At 45.6% G+C, this 24,098-nt stretch overlaps 3 protein-coding genes across 4 annotated transcripts; all 3 read right to left on the bottom strand.

Annotated features, from left to right (window-relative positions):
- Positions 1-144: 144 nt before the first annotated feature.
- LOC27207059 lies at positions 145-12,677 on the bottom strand. Of its 2 annotated transcripts, XM_016182809.3 has the most exons (5): positions 12,433-12,677; positions 11,784-11,879; positions 9,679-10,244; positions 4,755-5,165; positions 145-4,687 (listed from the first exon to the last, which is right to left on the bottom strand). In XM_016182809.3, exons 2-5 carry the CDS (start codon positions 11,857-11,859, stop codon positions 1,541-1,543), a joined length of 4,200 nt encoding a protein of 1,399 aa, XP_016036359.1. In that variant the 5' UTR covers positions 11,860-11,879; positions 12,433-12,677; the 3' UTR covers positions 145-1,540. The 2 variants fall into 2 exon arrangements, with proteins under 2 accessions (XP_016036359.1, XP_016036360.1); XM_016182810.3 differs by lacking the exon at positions 11,784-11,879.
- A 3,119-nt stretch (positions 12,678-15,796) lies between these two features.
- Positions 15,797-20,769, bottom strand: LOC6729693 (protein bride of sevenless). Its single transcript, XM_016177561.3, has 6 exons — positions 20,678-20,769; positions 19,129-19,302; positions 18,337-18,807; positions 17,828-18,277; positions 16,257-17,716; positions 15,797-16,195 (listed from the first exon to the last, which is right to left on the bottom strand). Exons 2-6 carry the CDS (start codon positions 19,178-19,180, stop codon positions 15,938-15,940), a joined length of 2,691 nt encoding a protein of 896 aa, XP_016036358.1. The 5' UTR covers positions 19,181-19,302; positions 20,678-20,769; the 3' UTR covers positions 15,797-15,937.
- A 270-nt stretch (positions 20,770-21,039) lies between these two features.
- LOC6729692 (basic-leucine zipper transcription factor A) lies at positions 21,040-23,395 on the bottom strand. The gene is made up of 3 exons (XM_016177560.3): positions 22,305-23,395; positions 22,123-22,246; positions 21,040-22,065 (listed from the first exon to the last, which is right to left on the bottom strand). The coding sequence occupies exons 1-3, from the start codon at positions 23,235-23,237 to the stop codon at positions 21,281-21,283; spliced, it is 1,842 nt and encodes a 613-aa protein (XP_016036357.1). The 5' UTR covers positions 23,238-23,395; the 3' UTR covers positions 21,040-21,280.
- Positions 23,396-24,098: the final 703 nt, after the last annotated feature.

Genomic DNA, 24,098 nt, shown 5'->3' with positions numbered 1-24,098 from the left:
CATAAACCCTAAGTAAATGCGCGCGTTTAAAAATTCAAACAAAATTGACTTTAATTTTTTTATATCTCATTGGATATTTTATTTTTATTGTTTAATTCTCCCAAATAAATATTCAATTAATTTGAAAAACACAGATTCAGTTCGGTAAGTATTATTAGTTTATTTAATGTTGTTGTTAATGCATTACAAATTATCAATATTAAATATTTCAGATGGTTTTGTAGCTTGGGTTTTGTGTTTATTCCGTTTGAGTGTGCCTTTTTGGCTCTGTGCAAATTATACATATTTTCCAGCAATACTTAATGTTTATAATGTTTCAGCATTTCGAGCAGTAATAGGTTCAAATCGAGTTCTATCTGTTGTAATTTAGTGTTGCGTCCAACGTTAGTTAATATTTATTCAATTGTTCTATTATTTTACGGTATAAAGTTAGTTTAGCTAGCTAAAAAACACATGTACAGTCGCGTATAGGTATATATATGTATATATTTGGTTTTATTGAAAATGTTTGCGTTATTTTTCAAATAACCCTTCTTAAGCTGACAAAAATTTAAGTTTAGGCATAGGCTTATGTTACAATCGTCTTATTGGCCGTTTTTGGGAAGTGAGTTGGGTACTTTATCCAATCAAGTAAAGTAAATAAAAAGTGCTTTAAAAAGGTGAAAAATATATATATGTGGAAAATTGTGAGCTTGCGGAAAGAGCTTCTTAAACTGTTTAGTGTATATACTTTTGATTTTACTTTGCATTCGATATATGTACGGTTCTCTCGTAGATTTAAATGCAGTTATTGATATTTTTAGAGAGTTCTATTAACTTTGCAGTTTTAAGGAGTGTACACATGCATGTAGTTGCTATATTTCTTTTTTCTAGCTGCTTAACTGGTATCTTGATTTTCTCTTGTATAAGTGGTATATGTTGGCTGCAATGGACGTTTGATGATTATTCGCTTCGAAATTATAGCAATAAAGTGCTTGAAACTTAGTCTGCAGATAGCGCAAGATACAAACAGATGATCGTTGTAAATAGAATATGTTCGTATAACTAGTAAGATTTGTATTTAGCTTGCGTTGTTTCGATTCGATTGGTTTCGTTCTTAGAGCTACGTTTTCCTTTGAAATTGTATTTCAATGCAGTGCAATCCTGCGTTCGCGTCCTTGAGCAGGCCTGCTAACAATAAATTAGTGCTGGGTAGCAGGACGGGCCTTCCCCGCCCCGCATCGCCAGCCGACTAGAGTAATAGACTAAATTTAACAATTCCTTTGGGGGCATCAGATCAGAGACTACAGCTAGGAAATGGGCATTTGTTTAAGAGCAGGGATTCAAACGGGTCAACTACGCCTCGAAAAAATCAAAAAAGCTAATTGGATTTCGAATGTCCTAAAAAGATATTCAAGTGCAACTTAAAATATATTTGATTCGTATAAAAAAATGTAACTCAAAGTAAAGTATCTTTAAATATTTGGTATACATGCTTCGGTCCCAGTAATAGCAAATAAACTTAAGTTTCGTTTTGAATCCCCGTTCGAGAGTTGGGTGCTTAGATGGTCCACACCTGAACCTTCTCGGCTACCACGCACCAGCTGGCCCGCTCGTAGTAGGAGCTAACGATATGCAGGCTGGCCACATGGTGGTTGATCAGTGCGTCCAGCTCGCCCTCGCGGAACACATGGTAGTAGCGGTGGTGAGTGCTGGCTCCGCCCTGGGAGGGACTGTCCAGGGAGTTGGTGGAGCTGTTCGAGTGCTCCAGGGAATCGTTGGAGGGCCGCTGCTGGAGATTCGGTGCCTGGCTTGGCTCCTTCTGAGGTTGCTGCTGCTGCTGGGTCGTCGGTGGTTGGACCTTCAGGGCAGCCATGTTGCGCCTGCGCTGGCCATAGTCCGACATGCCTTCGCCCAACTGATCACCACCTCGGGCCTCCAGAGCCTCTGCCTCTGCATCCTCATCCTGTTCCTCCTGCTCTTCCTCCTCTGGAATGACATCGTCCTCATCCTCGCGCACATCACTATCCCCATCGTCCTGCAGCAGGTAGGCTGTCTCCGGATTCAGCTGATAGTGTCGATTCCTCTTGTAGTTGAACTTGGAGATCTTGCAGTGCTCATAAACGCCTAGTGAGTAGCTGGATTCGTTCTCCTCCTCCTCCTCTTCCTCACCATCCTCTTCCTGGATGGTGAAGCTGCGGGTTTGGGAGGATAGTGATGAGGTGGATGAGCTCACCGGGGATTGTTGCAGACTTGGCTGCGTGGAGAGGTTAGCAAGCATCAAGCGACGTTCCCTGAGCTCATCCCGGAAAGCACTCAGATCACCATTAGAGCGCTTCTTACCGCCACCCAAGATCTCGGATAGATCTCCCATTCCGATCCCATCCAGATACCGGCACTCAGTTCGATTGGTCTTGTCATCCAGTTCCCGCTGCAGTTGGGCACTTAGCTGCTCCGCGAATTCCGCACAATCCTGCTTCTGAGCGGCCTCCCTCTTTTCGGGGAGCAGAGGAGCACTGTCTGCATTCAGGATTATATCATCTTCGGCCTGGGAGCGGGAAGTATTGATCTGAAGCTCCCCTTTATGGTACTGCTCCTGCTGCAGACTGATGATCTGCGCCAAGCTGGGCTCTCCTTCGTCCTGCGAGGCCGAATTGGAGTTCGCGGAGGCGGCTTCTCCTTCCTCACTTCCCGAGGGCACTTTGGCCGATCTTGGTGCACTTATAACACTGTCTATGGAATCGGGGGAGGAGGGCTCACTGGAATCGCTGTCCAGATCATCGGTGGCCGGATTAAAGAGCTCCAAGGAGAGCAGCTTGGTGGCCAGCGATGTGGTGGATGCTGAAGTGGACACGCCCGATCCCGACGCTCTCCTAACGATGGGAAAGCTCTGTCGTTGCAGCTGCAGAGATTGCTGTTTCCGGAATTTCGGAATGGGTGGCAGATCTCTGATGGCCTGGCGGGTGATCCTACGCACCGGTGGCGATTCCTTCAGTGGTTCCTTTGGCAGCTCCTTCAACGGCTCCTTTTTCTCCTTGGGTAGCTCCTTTTGCAGATCTACGTGCTGTTCCTTTTGCAGCTTGATGTGGGCCTCATCGAAGCTGAAACGGGCGGGTTTCGAGGGTGGCGTCAAGATGGCCATGGCGGCGGAAACGGCCGATGTGGATTGAGGCGGAGAAGTCACCGTGCCCTGGATGGCAGCCGGGGAATGAGCCGGTGTGGGAGGGCAGGGCATGATGAGCGGCGACGTTGGAACTGAGTGAGTAGGCGGCAATCGGGAGCCGGGATTCATCCCCTGATCTCGACCAGCGGCTCCTTGTGCCCTTTGTCCATTGCTGGAGGATGAGTTGCTCGAGCTGGAGTTAGAGTTCTGGTGCTGCTGCTGGTAGTTCAACTGCTGCTGGTGCTGCTCCGGCTTGGGTATGAATATGACCGAAGCGAAGCTGTCCTCGGACTCAATACTAGTGTCCGATTGCAGGCTGCTGTCCTTGGAGGAGTCCGAACCGGATTCCCGGGAATGCCTTCTAGCCTTGTCACCCTGAGCGCCATCCGCACAGGCGGGACACTCTTGCTGGTACTGGCTGCAGTGACAGAGATTGCCCATGGTGCACTCCACACTGCTGCAGTACGTCACAGGTCCCGATGTCGAGGATGCAGGCAGAATCAAGTGGGACAGATGATGAACAGGATGGTGGTGGTGATGGTGGTGTTGATGAGCCGTCGCCGCCACTCCCTGCTTATTGTTATTATTCAGCGTGGCATTTTTGTCCAGTTGAGCGGGGTTCTGGACGGGATTCGGCTGCGCCTGCGGTCCACTCTTGATGTTTTGGATCAGCTTACTTATGCCCGTCTTGGTCACCCTTTCCAGGCTGCCAGTCGAGCTCTTGATTTTGGTGGTGAAACCCTCACGGATTACTTGTAATCTTTTGGAGAACAGAGCTGATCTGCAGAGGAATGCTTCATTCAGCGAAGTTTGCTTTTGAATGCGCTTGCGCACCCTTTCCTTTTCTCTCAACCGATTGCAGGCCATGAGATCCTCGTTCAGGGAACTCTGTTTGCGCAGGAACGTCGGCCCACCAGTGGGTCCGCCAGTGACTCCTCCTTCACCAGAATCACCCGAAGGAGGCGTGGCCGTCGCTGAGGCATGCTGATGGAAATTCCCAGCATAGCAGCCACTCTTTGTGTACAAACTGCTGCTTACCACGCCATTGGAGCTATTCAGGCTGCTTACCACCTGAAAGGATTCGGGGGCGGGTGGTGTAGCGGCGTCATCATCGCACAAGGACTGCTTTTGCTTGATGAGCTTTGGTCTTCTGCTCAACGTATTCCCAGCACTTGCCGTGGTGGTGGGTGAATGCCTTCCATTCAGCTGGAGTTGCAGCTGAAGCTGCTGGCTCTCCGGAGTATTGAGTAGCAGCGCCGCTGCACTGGCCTTTGATTCACCAGGAATCAGAGGACCACCCAGACTGGGAACACTAGAGCGCGAGCGGACAATCTGGCGGGGTGGTGGCTGCAGAATGCTACCCAAGCTGCGGGATTTGAGGCCGGCTGATAGTGGCGGATCGGGGAAGTCCTCAAAGTCCTCTAGGCGACGCAGCTCGATGGGCAGATCCTTGGCATCTTCGTAGTCCAAGCTGCTGTCGTTCTTGGTGTCCTTTGACGACCACGAGTCCATGAACCACGCATGCCGGCGTCCACGGGCTAGTTTCTATGGTTTAAGAACATAATAATAATTACTAAATGATCAATTAGAAGAGACGGAGATTTTGCTTTACCTGAATGGCCCGGCGAACAAAGCTGTAGCAGGATTCTCCCGGCGAAGACGAACTAAGGCTGGAGCTATCGCCATCTCCGGCTGATCGACTGGAATTCGTAGAGTCCTCGGTGTAGGCATGGTAAGGCGGCTGGAAATTGTCGTCGTCCTCCTCATCCGAGTAGGAGTAGTTTCGATTCTTTGGTGGCTGCCAGGGTATCAGCACATCCTGCGACTCGAAGCGCCGATGTCGTTGTTCCAGCGCCCACACGGTGATCACAACCCGACCACCGATCCTAAGGATCCTAGCCAATTCCCTGAGTGCCTGGACACGTCGCTCTGTGGTGGCAAAGTGGTGCACCACCGCCAGCGACAGCACCGCATCGAAACTGTCGTCCCGGAAAGGCAGTTCCAGATTGTCGCACAGTGCCACCTGGAAAACATAACAATAAAGAGGTTTTCATTAACGCACATTATTCATTGAATTTCTAGTTAATTATTGATATTAGCATTATTGCCGTATTTAGTTTTCTCATGGTTTTAATAATTTGATTGATTTTGCGGACTTAATGATAAGTCCTCGCAGGAGTCTCTTTGTGGGGTCAGAGCTGCCGACATCGTGCTCTTGTCGCTGAAATCGAGTCCTTGCCAGAAACCTCCCACGGGTGCTGCCCGCAAAAAGTATGCTATTGAAATAGTGTAAGCTGCAGTAAGCAAGAGGAGATGATGCAATTTCAAGCCACGGACAGGACCATCAATCGCCTTTGAGAAAAGTTGAGCATTCAGGATAGAAAATTTCCATTTCAAAGCGATGCAGCCTGATTGAATAATCCACAAGCAGTATCCCTTTCGGTTGGCTACATCATTTGGCAATTAGTAACTTTTCCTCGCTGGAAAAACAAAGTTATCTGTGTGGCCGGCTGATTGGAAGTTGGCTTCGACCATTTGTCATTCAAACGTACGCTGGGGGAATGGTCCTGTTCGTCGTAAGTTGAATACTTTTTTTTACAAACTGACCTAACACAATGTGGCCAAAACCGGTGCACGTTCGGGCATATCCATGCCATTTATATTCATTTTCGTGTCATGGCCAGAACTGATGGTGTCAATTACCATCATTGGGATGAAGGGGAGTTAAGCAAACAAAGGTGTATTTCGTTCGTTCAATAAAATATCGGGTGACAAACTGCTAAACGCGTCAATGGAGAAATTTAATATCGATTCAAGCTGTTCCAGGAAATGCAATTTGCAGCCAATATAAATTCACAATTTCCTTGGAAATTTCATTGCTCTCAATCCTCGTTTGCGGAATCAATGTTACATTGCCTGAGCAAATACTAGATTAAATATTGGAAAAAGCTACATACGTATTATGCTCAGTCTTTTTTTTTCGATAAAAAGCCATCTTATTTGCTGCAATCTTGTATTTCCGCTTCCTGCTCAACTGTTATCGCAAATTTCTGTGTGTATTTGCACTTGCCATGGATGTGGGTGTGTTCTCCTGCAGAAATAAAAATCCTTGACCCGCATAGCCTTACACTTTGCCCAGAGTTTTCCGCTTCAGGTGCTGCTGCCAGGTGGCTAGGAACTCAGACTGAGCCATTACAAGCTCGAAGTCTTTCGCAAATATCAATTAACATAAGTGTTTTTCGGCCTCTGAGCTTTGGGTGGGCATTGAGCATAGGAATTGGGGTCTTGGAATTGCATTTCAATGGCAGAAAATATTATAGTATACTTCAAGAGCTAAATAGTTTGGTAAAACTTAAGATAATGGCTTTCCATTCAGCAACTTTTTATAAACTTTTCTTAGAAAATTTAACCAGTCTTAAATTTTCTCCACATACACAATGAGAAGTGAATCATTGTATTTTCCTGGTGGAAACGCCCAGGCAAACAAACGGAATCTCATGCATTTTAGGTAAGCAATCCTTTGTTTTCCGGTTATGAGCATGACTCTTAATGCATTCTGATGCGGTCCCATTCATCTGATCCCCATAGCTGCATCCGCCGCCCACAACATATCCCCAGCACTTTAGTTTCTCCTTTCGATGAATGCGCACGCTGACAGTTTTCCTTTATTTGCAATGTTTTTCTCTAGTGCGCTATACAAATCGTATTTATAGCAGTGGCCATTTTTCAAATACAGGGGGTTAGGGCCTTTGTGTGTGTGAATGCGATGTGTGTAGTGTCACGCGGGTCGGGCACATGACGCCTTTGGAATTTATGTTGACGGGCGGAGGGGAGTGTCAGGTGAGAGTGAAACACGTTACGCATACGCCACGTTGCACGCTAATGAGGCCAAAGCGCAGCGCAAAAGACGAAAAGACAGGCGGCTGTGAGCCGAAAAGGAAAATATATAGTATGAGTATATATACTCGTCCTTTATGCAGTATCTCTTTGCGGCTTATTTAAATGGCGCTTTAGCAAAAGAACGGAGCCTCGGGCCGTCTGAAAATTGCAGGTTTCACCTGGCCCAGAAAAACCAAGCGCTCTGCACCTGCCATTATTGAGTTTCACTTTTTATGTTTGCGGCAATGCTTTTCCTTTCACCCATTTGTATGCGCCATTTTTTTTTTTTTTTTTGGGGCGGCGGATGGAGATTTACGATGATGTCTCGTGCTGTGGAGTGCGATTTTTGGCTGCTCCACTTGCTCCGGTTTTATTGCTTTACAAAATTATTGAAAATCAGGCCATGCACGAGCTGCAGAAATCAGAAAGTTGCAACTTTTGTGCGCCCGGACCAAGTTAAATTGGTTTTGCATAAAGTTGGCAATTCCGCAGCAAAACTTGCATTCGCTTGCATGTCACGTGCGCATTTTGTGCATTTGCTGTCGGCTGTATTTTAAACACATTAGGCAAATAGCAAATAGATATAAATTCCGATCGGATTCGTTTTGCTATGCAAATTATCGGGCAACAGTGATTAGAAACACATGTGGGCAATCAGCGGTGGCAAGGACTAAATGTCAAGGACTCGCCGGCGAACAATAATAATTGGAGGCACCTCAACTCCAGCGCCGGGTCATGGTAATGTGGCACGTTATTAAATAAATTAAGTAAACGGTGGGCGAAATGCTGCAGCTGCTACTGCAACCTTGCTGTCAATTCCACGCGAAAGCAATTTAAATGCGAAGAATGCGTGTTGTCGATTACGGCGAAGTGGAAAGCAAATGAAAAGCCCGTTCTTCTTGGGAAATGGTACTCGGTCTGTGCTTTCCGCCTGCAAATGGCACCATAAATAAACGCCCAGCGTTAGTAATAGATTATGGCAAAAAGCATTGCATACCTCAGGCAGCTGGCTATATACCACTATAGCGTCGGTTTCACGCGGCGCAGGAAGGGGGATCGCAATTTATTGTTGTTCCTTGTAAAGGGAAATGTTGGGGGTTGCCAGGAGCGACTGCAGCAATAGCGGGACAAAAGAAAATGGGGAAACTATGCAGCAGAGTTGTGTCATTGTTGAGCGAATATTGTTCAGGGGAGGGGGCAACTAAGTGCGCTGTACTTCATGTTCATTATGACATAGCCGAGCGTATCACTTAATTGTGCCCAGAAGTTCGAGGCGTGCTCTTCCACCCCATAAACTTTACAATTTCTGAGCTTAATACATGACATATTGTTGGCGCAATTGTCCCAAAGAATAGTAAAAGCCTTTCAAAATGCTCCTTAATAAGGAAAAAATACAGAATAAGGCATTGCTAACAGATTGGATCAGCATACAGCATAAGCATAATTTTATTTTATAGGTGTAAAAATATATCCACATTTCATTAACCCAACATTGGAAGTCTCTAATTCTCCAGGCGACTTTCACAATTTAGCCAAATTAGTTGTCATTTCAGCGTGCATATTAGATTCGGGTAAATAATTCACTCATGCAACATGCATTCACTCATTAAATATTAATCCTAAGCCCATTTAGGATCTAAATTGAAACGGAAGCTGCTGCAGCTGGAAGTGCATTAAATCCAATTGCCGATTATGCATCCCTTTTGGCTGCCAACCATGTGCAGTTTATGGTATCCGCCTGGTTAACTGCTCCTCCAAATGACTCGTTTTACGGCACCGTTGTGGACCATTGCAATTATGAGGCACTAAAAACTCCCAATGCAGCAGGCGAACGGAACATGTGCATATAATACCCAATGATAAGCATAATTTATGCGTTCTGCTAATGGCCAAGTTAAGTGGAGCAGCCGGCATTTGAATCTAGCGAATGTTTTACACTCCTGGCCCTCTCACTTCCCCTTTTGCTGGTTGAGGGGAAAATGGAAAATGGGTCAATTCTATGGCCAAGAGAACGGAACTTCAAGGAGAACACGACCACACCAAACACATGCAATTAGCAGCAGGCTGCAATTAGATTGCACACAAACTTGATGAGTTTATGGGGTGCTCATTTTGCGAATTCAGTTAATCAAGCACATACTTGGAAACTTTATGAGAAATATTTCAGTCCTTACAAAACCAAATTAATGAATTAAGTTAAGAGAAACTTTTAAAGAATGTTGCTACTTTCAACCTAAAAATGGAATAGGAGTAGAATAGCTTAGTCATATCTCCGGTATATTATATCTTTAAAAGAAATTGTGAAGGTAATTATACAGATTTTAAAGTACCGCTAATGCTATTAGTTCCATTAAAAAGTGGTATAAAAACGCACTTTGCTGGAAAGATTTACATTATTTTAATATGAATGCAAATTTTGGAATTTCATATTTTCTACTTCCGACTTTTGCGACCACTGAACCTCAACCGCCTCTGAGATGGTCATGGGGACCCATTAAAGATTGGTATAAGCCACCCCGAAGGCCTTGCAATCCTAAAGCTCCTAGATGCCCTCGGTTTATATAAAGAATAGTTACTTATCACAAAACACAAAGATTTTTTTCTAAATTGGTATGTGGAATGATATTATGAGCAGATTTCTATAATAAAGAACTCACCTCGCCGCCCTTTTCGTGGGCTACTTTGCTCAGGCGGTAGCATCGCTCCACGCCAATGGTGCAGATGGCCGGATTGCACTGGGTGAGGTACCTCCCACTGCCGCAGCCGACGTCGCAGACCACGGAGCCGGGATCGAGCCCGCTGAGGAAGTGGGCCATACGTGGTCGGACGGGACCCGTTGGCTCCTCACAGTGCTCGTATACATCGTGCACATAGGCACGCTCCAGAGCCGCCGATCTGCCACTGGCATCGCTACTCGAGGGCTTCTCCTCAACGGGTTGTGGTGGTGGCGCAGTCTTTGTTGCCTCGCTGACAGGTGAAACGGTTCCACCTGCTCCGGAGCACCCTCCGTTTCCTCCTGCTCCGCCCGATCCGCCCGTCGCTAGTGTGGCTGGCGCGGTTGGGGATATAACTGTGGGGGCCAAATCACCCGCTTGCCCTATGCTGGATGCCGCATTTGTTGCAGTTGCCGTTGTCAATTGCTTGGTCATTGTTGCTGCTGCTGGTGCTGCTGCTCCTGTTGTTGTGTGGCACTTGTCATATATTGTCGAGGGGCAAACTTCATCTGCAAGGCATGTAAGTATAAAAGGCAGATGTTAGTGACTGGATTTCGTGTCAAGAACATGACGCCTAACAAACCCATTTCAACAGATAATGGGTTTGGAATGAAGAAAAACGAACTAATGAAAATGTACATTTTCCCACTAATAAAGTATGTAGATACCGAAATGCAAGCAAATTCCTTTAGGACTTCCTAGCTAGCTGCTTCCATGAAAAACTATTTCAGGACGCTTGTTTCGATTTCTAGGAAATGTCCCTCTTACCTACTTCGATATGCAAACTGCAGTGTAATTTATAATCCGCCAAACAATTTGTATAATAAAGCCAATTGCCTGGTTGAATGCAGACCATAAAGTCAATTACAGCCCGACTCCTTGTTGCATGCCGTTGGAAATTTTGCGAAAAACGAAGGTGGACGGCGGTGCATGACATCAAGCCGTAAAAATCGTTAGAAAAACGTCAGCAAAACCCACACAGACACGGGCGAGTTGCATACCGGATGTGTGGCAACTGTTTTGGGTTAGCATTGTTGTTGACATTTTATAACCATACTTCCGGTGGCACTTCGAATGGAAATTTTAACGCCATCGGCGCAAGGAACTGCCCATTGTCAGACCCCATAAATTGCGTTAAAATGCTGTTGCACAAAGGGGAAATTACACCGAGTGGGTCGCGCTCCTGATGGGCTTTATCAGGTGGGTGGTGGCAACTGAATGTGGATAGTGGGTGGCTCGAGGCCATTCACAGGGAGCCACAGCAGCCGGCAGTGGGCGCCAAACGACATTAGTGCAGTAAAATGGAATTATAATTGAAATCAGATTAAAAGCAGTTGTAGTGCCAACAATGACGCAGCATTCGGAGTGAGAAAGGAACTGGGAACTGGGACCACGTATCAACTCATGTCCTGGGGGCGTTAATGAGTTGGCGCCCATTCTGTGTATGTGTTAATAACCACTGTAAATGAGTTATAAATGTATTTTATGACATTTTGATTGAATTTATGACTTGGGAAGGGCAACTAGAGAACCAAAGGAGAGCCTGTCATAGTATTGGGTATTGCTATGTCATATGATCCTGTGAACATTTAATCTAGAGACAGAAGGAACTGAGCTCTTGGTAACACAGCGAAGTAAATCAAAAAATTCTTGTGAAATTCCCATAGATTTCATTAGTTGGTAGGAGACTAAGACAGCATCGCTGCAGGGCATGCGACACTTCTAAAAATATTTAACTAAAAGTTTTGGTTAATAATACTTTGAATTTTAAAAGTAAAATATTAAGAAACGTAATCTCAAAGCCCATTACCCAAATTATACTTAAATTATATACTCAAGAGCGTCCTTAGCTTATCCCCCCAAGTTTAAGAAACCTTTTCTGCTTATGCCTGCTCATGCAGCTTATCCCAGATAGCTTTCCTTTCATTTTTAGCCTCCGTTGAGCATGATGAGCACTCATTAACATTGTTTTCGTGTGCCTGCCGTGGCCTAATCAATAAAGTGCTTTCCCATTACCCATACGCCGTGTGGTCCAGGCGGATGCTTACCTTTTGCGGGGCCGTTGCTGCGCTGATAACTCGCATTCAACAAAGCCGTCGAGGACGCCAGTTCCGCTGATAACATGCGACAACAAAGCCGATGGCCTGGTGATATAGATATAGATGATGGGGATATAACGACGGCAACGGAAAATCAATGTGCATGCATAATTTAAAGTCTGTTGCGGCACTTTAGACCCTTCGACATCCACAACCACATCCACATCCACATTGGCTGTTGTTTGCCTGATGATGGGAATAGGGAACTTTGGACTCACGACAACTTGGCGACGCGCGAGTATTTTTAGACTTTCGAAGCGGGGCACGTTCTCTACGATAATTTGCTCAATTTATTTTTGAAATCTATCATTATGGCAACTACACGGTGTAATTGTGATTGTGTTGTGCTTGTTTTTGTTTTTCTTGGCCACTATGGCTAAGGACACGCTCTCCTCCTCCTGGCGCTGCCACACAAAATAGGATACACAAAATGCGGGCTCCACGGACTCCTGTCAATGCCTCTGGCATATGACGTTTCTTTTGTGTGCGTGCGTATGTGTATGAGTGAGTGATTTCGTGTGTGTGTGTGAATTTCTGCTTCTTACTGTCACTTTTCACTTGCACTTTTCCTTTACTTAGTTTCATTCGCGGGCCTTACCAATTAATTTTCCATTATCGCCTTTGATTTGAATTTATTCTCGTATTGTGTTTAATTTCTAGGACACTGGCACTTGGCGCTTCACTTAACCGTATATATATACAATATATATAGACGAGTTGGGACTTTTGTGTGTGTGTATGAGTGCGCGTGTGTGAGAGGTCCTGTCTCAGCGTTTATCCCGTTGCGTTAGCCGTTTGTTTGCCCTCGTGTCCGTTCTCTCGGAGTCAACGTCGCGTACTAACGTGAAAAGCCCCTTGGACTCCAATGCGTTTGTTCAAGGATGTCGCTCCTGCTGCTGTGGATCGCATTGGAAAAGCTTCCCCAACTTGACGAAAGCTTTGCGAAGTGGGGGCCACCAGCTGACAGCTGTTCGCAGAGAGGGAAAGTGATGCGGAGAATTGGAGCGGGAGAATTCGCCAGTCTTTGAGTTTTGACTGCTGTTCTTTAAAAGTGCTTTCACTATGAAATGGAACATATAACTTGTTTAGATAGGAAAAATCTAATGAATTTTCGATGTTATTACTAGCGTTGATTTTTAATTAAATATTCAATTTAACTTTTTAATTTTAACCTTTTCGTAAAGTTTTAAGTTTTTCTTGCTTATCATATGAAGAAGCTTTGCTTTAAAATCTGCCTTTTGATAGAATTCATTAAAATATTTGCATTTTTCATAAATAATGGTCACGCATTATTATTTGTGCATTATGGACCTACAATTCAGCTAACCAATTATAAATTTTTGAATGAGATTGTGCAGAATCCATAATATATATAATTTATAATGTCAAAGCCCCATCGCGAGCTCAATGGCTATCCAAAAATAGCCAGCTGAAGGCAATTAAAATGACAAAAGAAAGAAAAGCTCGAAACCCGTCTTTGTTTGGTTAACGCGAGTCGGCTTGTCAAATTTCATGAATGAACCCCAAAGTGCAATTGAAGAAGTCACAAAGTGAAAAACGGGAAAAGCAACAACCGCAGAGGAAAAGCCACTGCACAGAAATAGAAGCTTCGTCGAGTTGGCCAGTGAAATGTGTCGAAAATAGCAAAGAGCCAGCCACAAAATAGGCGAAAAATAGCTCGACGAGCTGCCAAATGGCGCAAACTCAACCTAGATTGCGTCCCTCTTCCTCTCGTATATCCTTCTCACTTGCTCCCGATTACTTTTGATGAATGAAAAGCTTTTTGTTTTGGCTTTACCGCTATCTGTGAGTCGCGTGGAAAATTGCCAAGTACGTCGGCGAGGGGGTGGAAAACTCCCGCCTATGTCGGTGTAGTTGTAAAGTAGCGCCATCCTCTGACGTCTCCGCATAGTAAAAGCTTGTGAGAGGGAAAGTGGGTTCTTCCTGGCTTCCTGGGAGTGGGTGGCGCTCGTATCTCGGGCGTCACATGTCTTTTTTTGGGCCGCATGACTAATATAGGCAAATGGCAGGCGACTCGCAGGACGTGGCGCACATTTGGCGACATGCCAGAGTAGATACGCATTCTTAAACAATGTTCTCCTATACTTGAAAAAATATTGTAAGCACCTCTAACTGCTTTTGAGCTTTTTAAAGTAATAAATATTTATTACAACACATGTTTCAAAAAATGCAAATGACTTCACTTACTGGATCACTCATGGGATATTTTTGATTTACAATTTTTTTATTCGTTTAAGAGGCTTTTGGTATACAGATTTTCTCTCAGTGTCGAACTTTAACTCGAAATGTCTGATTTTTACCGGTAGATGGGTTGATGTCGTCACACCGATGGAAACGCAGCTGAATGATTCACCAGTTGGTGTGCAAGGAATGGTTGTTACGCAGAATGTTTCGACAAAGGAAAAACTTTTCTTTTGCCAGATTGAACTTAACTTGGAAGTTTAGAAGTGGAAGCGACTTTTATGATTGTTTTGGGCTATCTTTAGCGTGGGCCAAGACGTCACAGCCGGTGACGCGTTGAGTTTCGACTTGATATTTGTATTGTAGAGATAGAAACACATCCCGCAGCATAATATATGTGTACAGACAGATATATAAATAAATAGATGTCCATGTACCATTCGATGTTTTTTTGCCTTTGGGCGCACGCCTGCCATCTAACGAATGTGGCATCATTAGTTCTGTCATAGTCATAAATCATACGCCCCGTGGACCGCTGCGTAGCCGGCAGCACGCCAAACTGGGAAGGACGAGCTGAATTGCGGCGGGACTGCATTGCTAATAATGTCACGTAGCACAGCTTTTGACAGTCAAGTGTCACACACGCTCCAGCCAGAATCCAAGATTAGGCGCTGCTCAACATGGCCAATTATGGGAGGCGGTTGCAAGGATCTGCGGTGCCGCAGAAGTTCCCGTCCATTTACATATTTCTTCTCTAATCTCGCGCAGAAGCACAAAATTTAATTACGAAAACTGTGCTGAAAATTATGCCAAAGCATACGCAAGGACGCAAGAACATGGCGGCCATACGAAAATAAACAGGAAAATGGCAACGGGGAAAACTCATTTCTCAGTACTATCGCCGCCCGGCAATCAGAGCAAGCCGCCCACGAGCGAATCCTTATCCTTATCCCAGTCCCTGTCCTTGGCAGGCCAAGACATTTCCTTTTTGTGTGTCGGCAAATGAAGTGCAAATTATGCCAGCGGCCAGTGTAGGGAAAAGCGCGGAAAACAAAGCGCTTTTCGCGATGCCCCAAAAAGTATGCCATCCACAAACCACAGATTGTGAGGATTTTTCGGGGGGGATTTCGGGCGAGATTACATGGTAAAGCATAACTTTATTGAGGTTGGCCTGGATCCCTACAGGATCTACCTCACACCTGCCACCAACCTTAACCCTCTAATGCTTTGCGCGTGGCATTGTCAGCAAAGTCGGCGCCATTTGAAATGGTCGCGTGTAGTCGGTAGTTTGTGGCAACCTCGCTTTTTTGCCGGCCTTTGTGGCGGCTTGATAGCATATCTTGTTGCGCATTTGTCCATGTACCATGGTCAATGTTCTTGCCCCGGCCAGTGTCACCCTGACGTCAGCGTCCTCCTGGGGCCCCCTTCCCAACACCCACTCCTCCAAGGCCAAACAAATGGGAGTCCAATGTCGCGTGACGCACAAGGATATCGGGTCCTGTGATTGCCGTCGTTGTTTCGCCTTAGATGATTTTTCCTACGGCTCGTCTAGCTTTCGCTGTTTGCCCTGTCACGTGTTTGCGCAGCCAATTAGAGTTATAGCCCGATTAAGCAGGAGCAAGAGGAGAAAGCCGCTGAGCTTTCGCAGCTTTCACTTAGCAGGCGCACAAACCGTTCTGATAAAAATACCAATTGCGATGAAAAAGTTACAGGAGCGGCTCACTTCAGAATGGGGGCCGAAAAAAGTTCTTGTCATTATATTAATTTGTATCGATTTAGTATTTATTTTATCAACTTCAATAAGTTCTTGGTTCGTCAGTGATTCAAAATGTTGGACAGTTCCTAGCTGAATTCACGTACTGGGAGCGTTGACTAGAAGTGCCAAATTGTACACTCGTGGGCTAGAAACGGGTGATCTTGTTGTGATCGGGCGAGGGCGGCAGCGAGGACACTGAGGATCGGGAGGGACTCTGCTGGGGTCGAGGTGGAGGACGTTGTGGATTGATGTTGGCATTGGCCTGGCGGAGATTGGCGAAGAACTGCTGGCGACGTGGGCCACCTCCTCGAAGGGGTAACGTGGGAATCTCACTAGGCGACTGGTGGTTCACCTCATCCTGGGAACAGTGGCGCATGGCGGGATTCACGCACTCGTAAACACTCTGTAAGAATAGATTTTTAAGTTAATCAGAAAAGTTTCTTGCTAATTTTCTAGGAACCCACCTGTTCCGAGGAGTATTGATTGTTCTGGGCAAAGGCCAGAGAAGTAAGTGAAGGCAGAGCTTGCGCAATATCCGACCGTTCGATGCCTCTTACGATGAGGAAGGTGCGCGGTATCAGGATGCCCACCAGTACCGCCCAACCAGAGGCCTGCAGTCCCAATGGAATTGCCGCATCCCTCCACTCGTCCCCGAATAAGGATAACGCTATCCAGGCCACCCAAATCACCATGATTAGTACCGATCCAATGACAATCAGTATTCCCTCGCGATAGTTTCGTTGGGATCTGTATATAGAGGGTATCAAGGCGCCCACACAGCACAATAGAGCAAAGTCGTAGGCCAACAGGCCCCACAACCATCGACCATAGTAAATATTCTCACAGGACACAGTCTCCGAGGCGACGTGCATCACCACCAGAAGTTGCACGGACATGCCCACTTGGGCCACAACACTAAAGGCGCAAATCACTGCCTGGATATATCCATTCACATGGGATAGGAAGCCACCTTCGGAGCCAATAGAAGCCAACATCACCGCGCGACATAGGAGCAGGGAAAAAACAAAACAGTAGACCAGAGTCATGATGAACACCCTCACTGCGCACAGGGTATTCAGAGTCTGGGCATCCTCGAAGGTCACATGCGAATTGCGCTGCTCACCCACGTATTCAATCGAAAAGGGCACAAAGGAGCAAAAGACCAAGATGAGGGAGAGTAGAAGGAGAATCGAGGTGGCGGGATTTCCCTCGAAGACGTCGCCCAACGAGATGCGCACCACAATGAACACCAAGATGGCCAGCGTGGCTATCAGGCCCAGGATAGCAGCCGTCAGCCCAGTTGCCACCCATGTGTCCATCTTGATGCGCCAGAACATCACGGATTCGCCATCGAACAGGAACGGATACCGCCTATTGTCACCAGCGCTGTACTGGCAGTTGAACACCTGACCGAACTTGGTCTTCAGCTCCAAACTGGTGTGATTGTCCCGATTATAGTGATAGTACGTGGTCACATTGGTCACAAAGTTCTGCGACGCAATCTCGCGCAGTTCGGTACGCGATTCACCCGTGATCTTGTCCAGCGTCAGCACTTTCTTCTGGTACATCTGAAAGTTCATGGCGGTGCCCAACTTGCGCATCAGCAGCAGCGATAGGATCTCAGCCGTATCATGGGCTTGTCGGTACTCCGATGTCCGCCAGTCCTCGATGAAGTTCAGGAAGTTGAAGCAGCTCTCGAGGACATACAAGTCGTGCTCCTCACCACGCTTACAGTGCTTGGACAGGGATCCGCGCAGCCAGTTCATCAGGTCGATTATGGAGCCGGCAAAGCTCAGGACTCGCGATGGTAACACACTCTTCCCGATCAGGATCTCGTCCAGAGCGGTGGGCGTGGCGTCCAATTCAACGGCAGTGCTCAGGTCGATTTCGTTTTCCATCAGAACAAAAGCTCTGTTTGGTAAGTCTAAAAAGAAAAGTAGAAATTAATGAGAAAGTAATCTTAATCTTTAAATTAAACAATAAATCAAAAGAACCAACAACTTTAGTAATCCTGTTCGTTGTAGTTACTACCCACCTGCCAGAAATTCATCGTCCGTTCTATCGGTGGGCACGGAAAACAGAGTGCCGTTTTCCTTGAAGTGACTAGCTAGCTTATTGCCAAACATTATGTAAACATTCTCGTCACTCTTGAAGTGCATGAGGCACATGTGCTCCTGGCGAGCGGCTTCCATGAATTCATTGTACATCTCCAGCGTTTCGGTTGCTATTTCCACGGATGCGATTTTTTCGCCCCAAGGCATTTGATGCAGCAAGTGCGCAACTTTGGGAAAGAGGTGCGCCCGCGTTCCCGGTATTGGCCAGATATTGTATTCCAAGTCCTTGATAACAGACTCCAGTTGTTTGTACAGCTCCCAGTCCACGAATATGCCCATCGAGTACGTCGTGCACTGCTGCAGAAACTGAACTTCTTGGATGAGCAGGTTCTCGGCCAAGCTGGCGTTGTCGATGCTGATGGCGCGAATTCCTGGAATTCAATAAGTAGGATTTGATTTAGGTGCATATAAACAGTGGACTTTTACAAACCAATTTCAAAGTCTGCCTTTATAAGATTCGCCTGGTTCACACGATTGATTACGAACAACGCGGAGTCGGGGTCCTTGGTCAGGACACTGAGCACCACATCTCCTTCGAGTATCTTGACAAACTCCTCCTGCTTCCGTATTACCGTTCCCTCATCCGCACTGTTGACCGTCAACTGCAGACCATTGAGACATATTTCCGGCACTAAGCTGGCAGTTGTTCCACTGCTGGGTCCCTCGGATGTGGATGAGATGAGCGGGGCCAGCTGACCATCGACGGAGCTGGAGACTTCATCATCGGTGGTTGAAGCCACCGTGGTTGTGGCCCTTGTGGTAATACTGATGGGCTTGGCCTGCTGACTTGTGGGCTGTGGTTTTGTTATTCGAAGGGGAGCGGACTTCTTAGTGGGTGATGTCACCTCTGCTCCATGGCACTCCAAGATGCAGAACACAGTGACTAGGATGCATAGAAGAGCTGTGGAGGAGAACAATGAATTAAATCATATTCGTATAAGATGGAAAATATCGTCGTACTTTAATCTAATGTACCTTTGTATTGGTTAACTTGGTGGCTTGTTGAAAGCCAAGTCGATTGACTGGTTAATTGATTGAATTACTCAATAAAGAATTCAGTTGAACCATATTTGCAATGGAATTCTCTACACTAACTCAAGCTTGAATGGCATTTTGAGAAAAATACAGGTCTTGAAATATTCCCGGAACGAGAAATCCCCTCAAGTTGCCATTCATTCCATTGCACTTCACTTCTGCCTTACGACATTTACTGAGCACTCACCCACTGGTAATGGCTTTCTCCGTCCAGATTGCAAAGCGTCCGTGACCTTCATTTCTAAAGTTTTAAAGGCTTTTCAATTAAATACAAAAAATGTCCGTTGATAATTAAGCAATGCAGCAGTCTTTCCTTCAACATGTACTGATAATCGATATCATTTTATTTTATTTTTGGTAGCTAGAGGGAAGAAAGAAAATGGTAAGTTGGATATTAGCCACTTTGCAGTTTAATTCTTTATTTTTTGCCGGCCACTTCAACCATTTTGCCGACTGCGTGGAGAGTGCTGCACTTTAATCGCATTAAAAATTGTCACACTAACACAGACTTTGTTGGCTTGGCACAGTTTCCACTTTCCCATGTCTGTTTCTTCGTGATTTCCCCCACTATCAGTGCAAAGTAATACGGTGGAAAAAATTTCTGTTTCGCATATTCTCTCACTTCGGGAAAATCAATAGAGGTTTTTTGCGGAAGCCGAATTCTGGAATTTATGGCACTGCACACACTTAGTACACATATTCACGCACTGGACCCACTGACAGTCAGAGCCACAATAGTTTTGGTAACAGCCATTGGCAAAAAAAAAACAAGGGAACACAAATTGAACGCCTCAGTGATTTTAGGGTCAATTAAACGTTTCTCGTTTTATATTTGTCCAGTGATGTACGCAGCACTCAAACCGTACATATATTTATTTATTGTTGGCCCACGAACAACCAATTTGATTTGGTGAGCCCCTGTGTTAACGGGTGCAGCATTGCAGTTGCCCGCACAATGCAATTATGTTCTATTCGATTTTTTGGTCTCTATTTCAGTTTATTTTATTTTAGTTTTTCCCTTTTGGAACCCACCCCCTGGAAAACCGAAGGCGGAACACTGATGTGGCAATGTTTTGCACCTGTTTTGGCCGTTTTGTTTTGACTAACTTGGCTTAGGCCCGGCACTCGCTGGTTGTTATGGTTATTGGCTCAAACAGTCACTCACGAAATTGAGTGCTTTCCACGTCGAGTGTACAATTTCCCATAATTATAAAAATAAATATGTACACCCCGAAGGCAGTTCAAATATTGGTCATTGCAATTAGCCAACTTGCTGGGCAAAAGGGTTTCGGGTTTCAGGGTGGAAAAGGGTGGTGGCCTGTCAAAGGTGCCGATCAGTAATTGCAATTTCGGCCACTTGTGCTAGCTTGCACAATGTTTGCTATCCTCTTTGGTTTATCAAAATGTTTTATTTTATTTTATGGCTATCCAATGCAAACTGTTCAGTGGAATATCCTTGAAAATAGAACCGACACTCGGGCCTTGGGCTTTGACATTCGTAGGGCGCTTTTCCGGGTTTTGGGGCTTTGCATAACACTTTTAATTCACGTCAAACGCAACATCAGTTGAAAAGTAAGCATTTTCATTTGGCCGCGTTGCATAATCTTGATATAGAGCTCTATTCCTCTAGCGGCTTAACTTTAATTGCCCGAGAAGTAATTTTAGTTTCACTTAATGGCCTTATTTAGCTTTTGTGGATTTTATTTAAATATTCATTTCAATTTGAATAGACGCACCAATATGTCACCGACGGACCACGTCCACGTTTAAACTGTTTTGGCCAACTGAACTCGCGGAAGAACTGCCAGAGCCGCGGCGCTCGTAAGCCCATAAAAATGCAGCTGCAGGTTAGGGCTAGTGGGGGTGGTCTTAGGCCTTATTTTCCACTCGACTCAGTTTTACCCGGTTGCCGGATGGGGGTGATGCCTTGTTTTGGCCAGCTCAGTTGGTTCTTGCTTTGCAGTCAATATAATATGCAGTTATTAGTGACACCAATGGGCATTACTAAGCGGGAATTGGGATTGCCAAGGGCCAAATAGGTCAGTTTTATGCTCAATGTAAGCTGTTCACATAACATAAGTAAGAATATGAAAGCCAGTTTTAAATTTTGAACATCGTTTAATTGTGATCCTAAAGGTGAATGAAATGAATACATGTACGCCAGGTACGATAAGTTATAGTTAATTTGTCGAAACATATGATCCAATTTTTTTTTTTGTTTTACATTATCAGAAATAATTTAGGTCATTCCAAAAGTAATATTTAAATAAGTATTAAGGCGATATCTAGGAAAGGGTTACCCTTCAGTTTAAATGCTCCTTATCTTCACTCCAGTGGCCTTACTGACCATCTCCGGCGCCTTGGTTGGCTACCCTACGATTTAATTTGCGGTTGGGCCGGCTCGTGGTTGCTCCACTTGGATACTTGATGCCGCAGTCATCGTCCTCGCTGCAGGTCGAGGTGTCCGAGGAGAGCTGGAAGTCATCCACTTCGGTGTAGGTCTCATCCGTACTATCAATGGGCGTTTCCATCTGTGCGTCGTCAACCTTTTTATTTTTCTGACAGCCTGCGAGGGTCCTAGAGCTCATGGCTGCTGGCTCACAAAGTCCACCGCTTGAATTATTCTTGGGTATCAAGATGTCCTCGAGATTGGGCAGTTCAGCCGGCATCTGACCATTCATATCCTTAAGTTTCACCTGATTGCAGTAGCGCTGAATTTGATCCAGGGCTTCTAGCACGCCCACATCAGATGATTTTACAACCAAACTTTGGTCCGATGACGACTTTTGTGGAGCATGAACTGGCTGCTGAGCTTTGGAGATGCTACGATAGGCACAGGAGTTCATCAGGGACTCGTTATGGTCTTTTTTTGCGCTAACAGGCATTTTGATTTGGTTCCTAATCACTTTTCCTGGTTGTTGTTTTAAACTATGCGACGGCTTCCGTGCCAGATTCTGACTGACTGAGGCCGCTTCTTCTAAGTTCGCCTTCGAAAGGCTCAGCATTTCCTGAGTTGGCTTTCCATTCATCAGCGATTGATGCTGGTAAAACATTTTATCGTACTCGGATTTCATGCACAAGTACCGAAAGTGTCGCGAGTTTTCCTCACCGAAGTAAATTACCTCTGCAGATGCCAAAAAATAGTTAGATATTATAATTACTAAAAGTAAATAGAACTCACTGCTAGTGACTTGTTCCTGCAACTTATCCAGGTTAGCGTTTGTCTGCTTCAGTTCGCCCGAGAACCTTTCGATTTTGTGGCTCAGATCGCGAAAGTTCTTTGCCAGAGCATCGGATATGGTGTTCTAAAGAAAGTGCATAATGTATTAACTAATCATATTAAGAACTTATGGCGAAACTCACGCCAACGGCCGTTTTGACAGTCTGGCGGATCAGGTCAAAGAACTCCTCAGGATCGTCCTCCTTATCTTCATCGTCATCAGCGGTACTCACGTGCACCTTGCTCGCCGGAACAGGCTGTCGCCCACGCATCTGCTTCTGATGTGGATGCGGATGCTGATGCTGATGCGGTTGCGAATGCTGGAGGCGCTGCTGTTGCTGCTGCTTGAGGTGGTGGTGAGTAGTCATCTGCTGCTGCTGGTGCAGCTGGTGCTGCGGCGGATGCTGCATTGCTCCGGATTGCAACTGCATTTGCATTTGATGTGCATGAGAGTGCTGATTGTGCCGGCGCATGTTTCCCATATTTCCCTGCTGGGGCACCATTATTTCCTTTTCGGAGAAGTCGTCGTTGTCATCCATTGGATAGTCGTTCCTCTGGGTATTGCCCTTTTCGCGGTGCTTCATTCGGTATGTCTCCTTCGACTTGGACATGCCATAGCCATTAGGGTTCACCGTGCCCTCGGTTGGGCTAAAATGCGGCACCTTGTTCATCGGCGCCTGACGGGCACTGGCCTTGTTGGCCATTTGGTTTCGCCTCGAGGGCATGGCGTTGTATGGAGATGGCTGGACATGGCCGGGAATCATTTGCGATATTGATGGCTGAGCCATCGAACCGGGGGCATTTCGCAGATTGGCCGCCGTTAACGGCAGATTGGTGGTGATGTAGTAATCATTTTCGGTGACAAAACTGCGCTGAGTGCGAGCATCGACTTGTCGGGAGCTAATGGTTCCTCCACCGCCAGTTGCACCGCCTGGACCCGATCTCTCAGTCCTTGCTGTTTTCTTATTCACACCTGCATGGGATATGGCCACCGACTTTACCGGATGCAAGGTATCCATTTTGGAACCGTAGACCTCCTCGATTCCCTTGCGACGAATTGGGCGCACCATCTTCATCCAAAGGCTCTTTACTCACCGAAACAAACTTTCGTTGGCCTCGAGTTGTACCAATAAACGCAAAAGCACAATAATGTATAAACTGTATTTGATATATTTTACATCTATTTATGTTCTTTGGATGATTTAGCTAAAATGAATGAGGCGTATAGAAAAATACTGAATGTTATAACCCCAGCCTACTGGACAGATAGATTCGAAAAATATGTACTTGTTTTTTTACTCGACCCCAGCTTAGTAGTAAATCGTTTGAATAAACTAAGACCTTGTGTTCTTGATAAATTTCCGTAGTATTCTGTATGTATCAAAATAATCGGAACCATCACATTTGATTCACTTCCTTATACGAAGAGGATAGAGTGTATATATATACTTACCGCGGAATGATAGATCTCTGCACCCAAATCGCATTCATATTGATTACTCACTCCAGCGCTTCGCTTGCTACCAAATTTATTTTCACACCTCAAACACCTCTTCATTATTCAAACCACAGGTGGTGAGGGAGTTTTCCCCGTAAATTTGTTTACCTTTTGCCGCTCAACTAACCGCAAATGGCAATGACACAGAGCAAAGGTTCAATGTTTGCCCGCTTTGCCGGAAATATTTCTTCGGTTCGACGCCAAATCAAATGCTAATGAGCTGCATCTGATTGTGAGTGCGAAAGTGGTTTTGGATGCCACTTGCTGTTCGCTTGGAAGTGGTTCATCGTTCAAGAAATTATTACAAATATTTATCCGATTATTTACCTTTGAACCTCCTCGGGCTGCCGTGTATCCAAGGCGAATGATTCGAATGCGTGGCATGGCCACGCTGGAGGAATCCTTAAGTAGGCAACTAGCTTTAAGGCCATGTCTGGAC

This window comes from Drosophila simulans, chromosome 3R, assembly GCF_016746395.2.
Source record: "Drosophila simulans strain w501 chromosome 3R, Prin_Dsim_3.1, whole genome shotgun sequence".
NCBI lineage: Eukaryota > Metazoa > Arthropoda > Insecta > Diptera > Drosophilidae > Drosophila > Drosophila simulans.
Note: the sequence above shows the minus strand (reverse complement) of the source record. Positions and strands in the feature narration are given on the sequence as shown.

Coding starts and splice junctions, on each gene's coding strand:
- LOC27207059 (XM_016182809.3), bottom strand. CDS start 11,859: ATGTTATCAGCGGAACTGGCGTCCTCGACGGCTTTGTTGAATGCGAGT. Junction 10,245..11,783: donor CAGCAACGGCCCCGCAAAAG/GTAAGCATCCGC, acceptor CATGCCTTGCAG/ATGAAGTTTGCCCCTCGACA. Junction 4,688..4,754: donor TTGTTCGCCGGGCCATTCAG/GTAAAGCAAAAT, acceptor CTTAAACCATAG/AAACTAGCCCGTGGACGCCG.
- LOC6729693 (XM_016177561.3), bottom strand. CDS start 19,180: ATGAAGGTCACGGACGCTTTGCAATCTGGACGGAGAAAGCCATTACCA. Junction 18,808..19,128: donor GAGAAAGCCATTACCAGTGG/GTGAGTGCTCAG, acceptor TCTCCTCCACAG/CTCTTCTATGCATCCTAGTC. Junction 18,278..18,336: donor AAAGGCAGACTTTGAAATTG/GTTTGTAAAAGT, acceptor ATTGAATTCCAG/GAATTCGCGCCATCAGCATC.
- LOC6729692 (XM_016177560.3), bottom strand. CDS start 23,237: ATGAAGATGGTGCGCCCAATTCGTCGCAAGGGAATCGAGGAGGTCTAC. Junction 22,247..22,304: donor CTGTCAAAACGGCCGTTGGC/GTGAGTTTCGCC, acceptor CACTTTCTTTAG/AACACCATATCCGATGCTCT. Junction 22,066..22,122: donor GCAGGAACAAGTCACTAGCA/GTGAGTTCTATT, acceptor TGGCATCTGCAG/AGGTAATTTACTTCGGTGAG.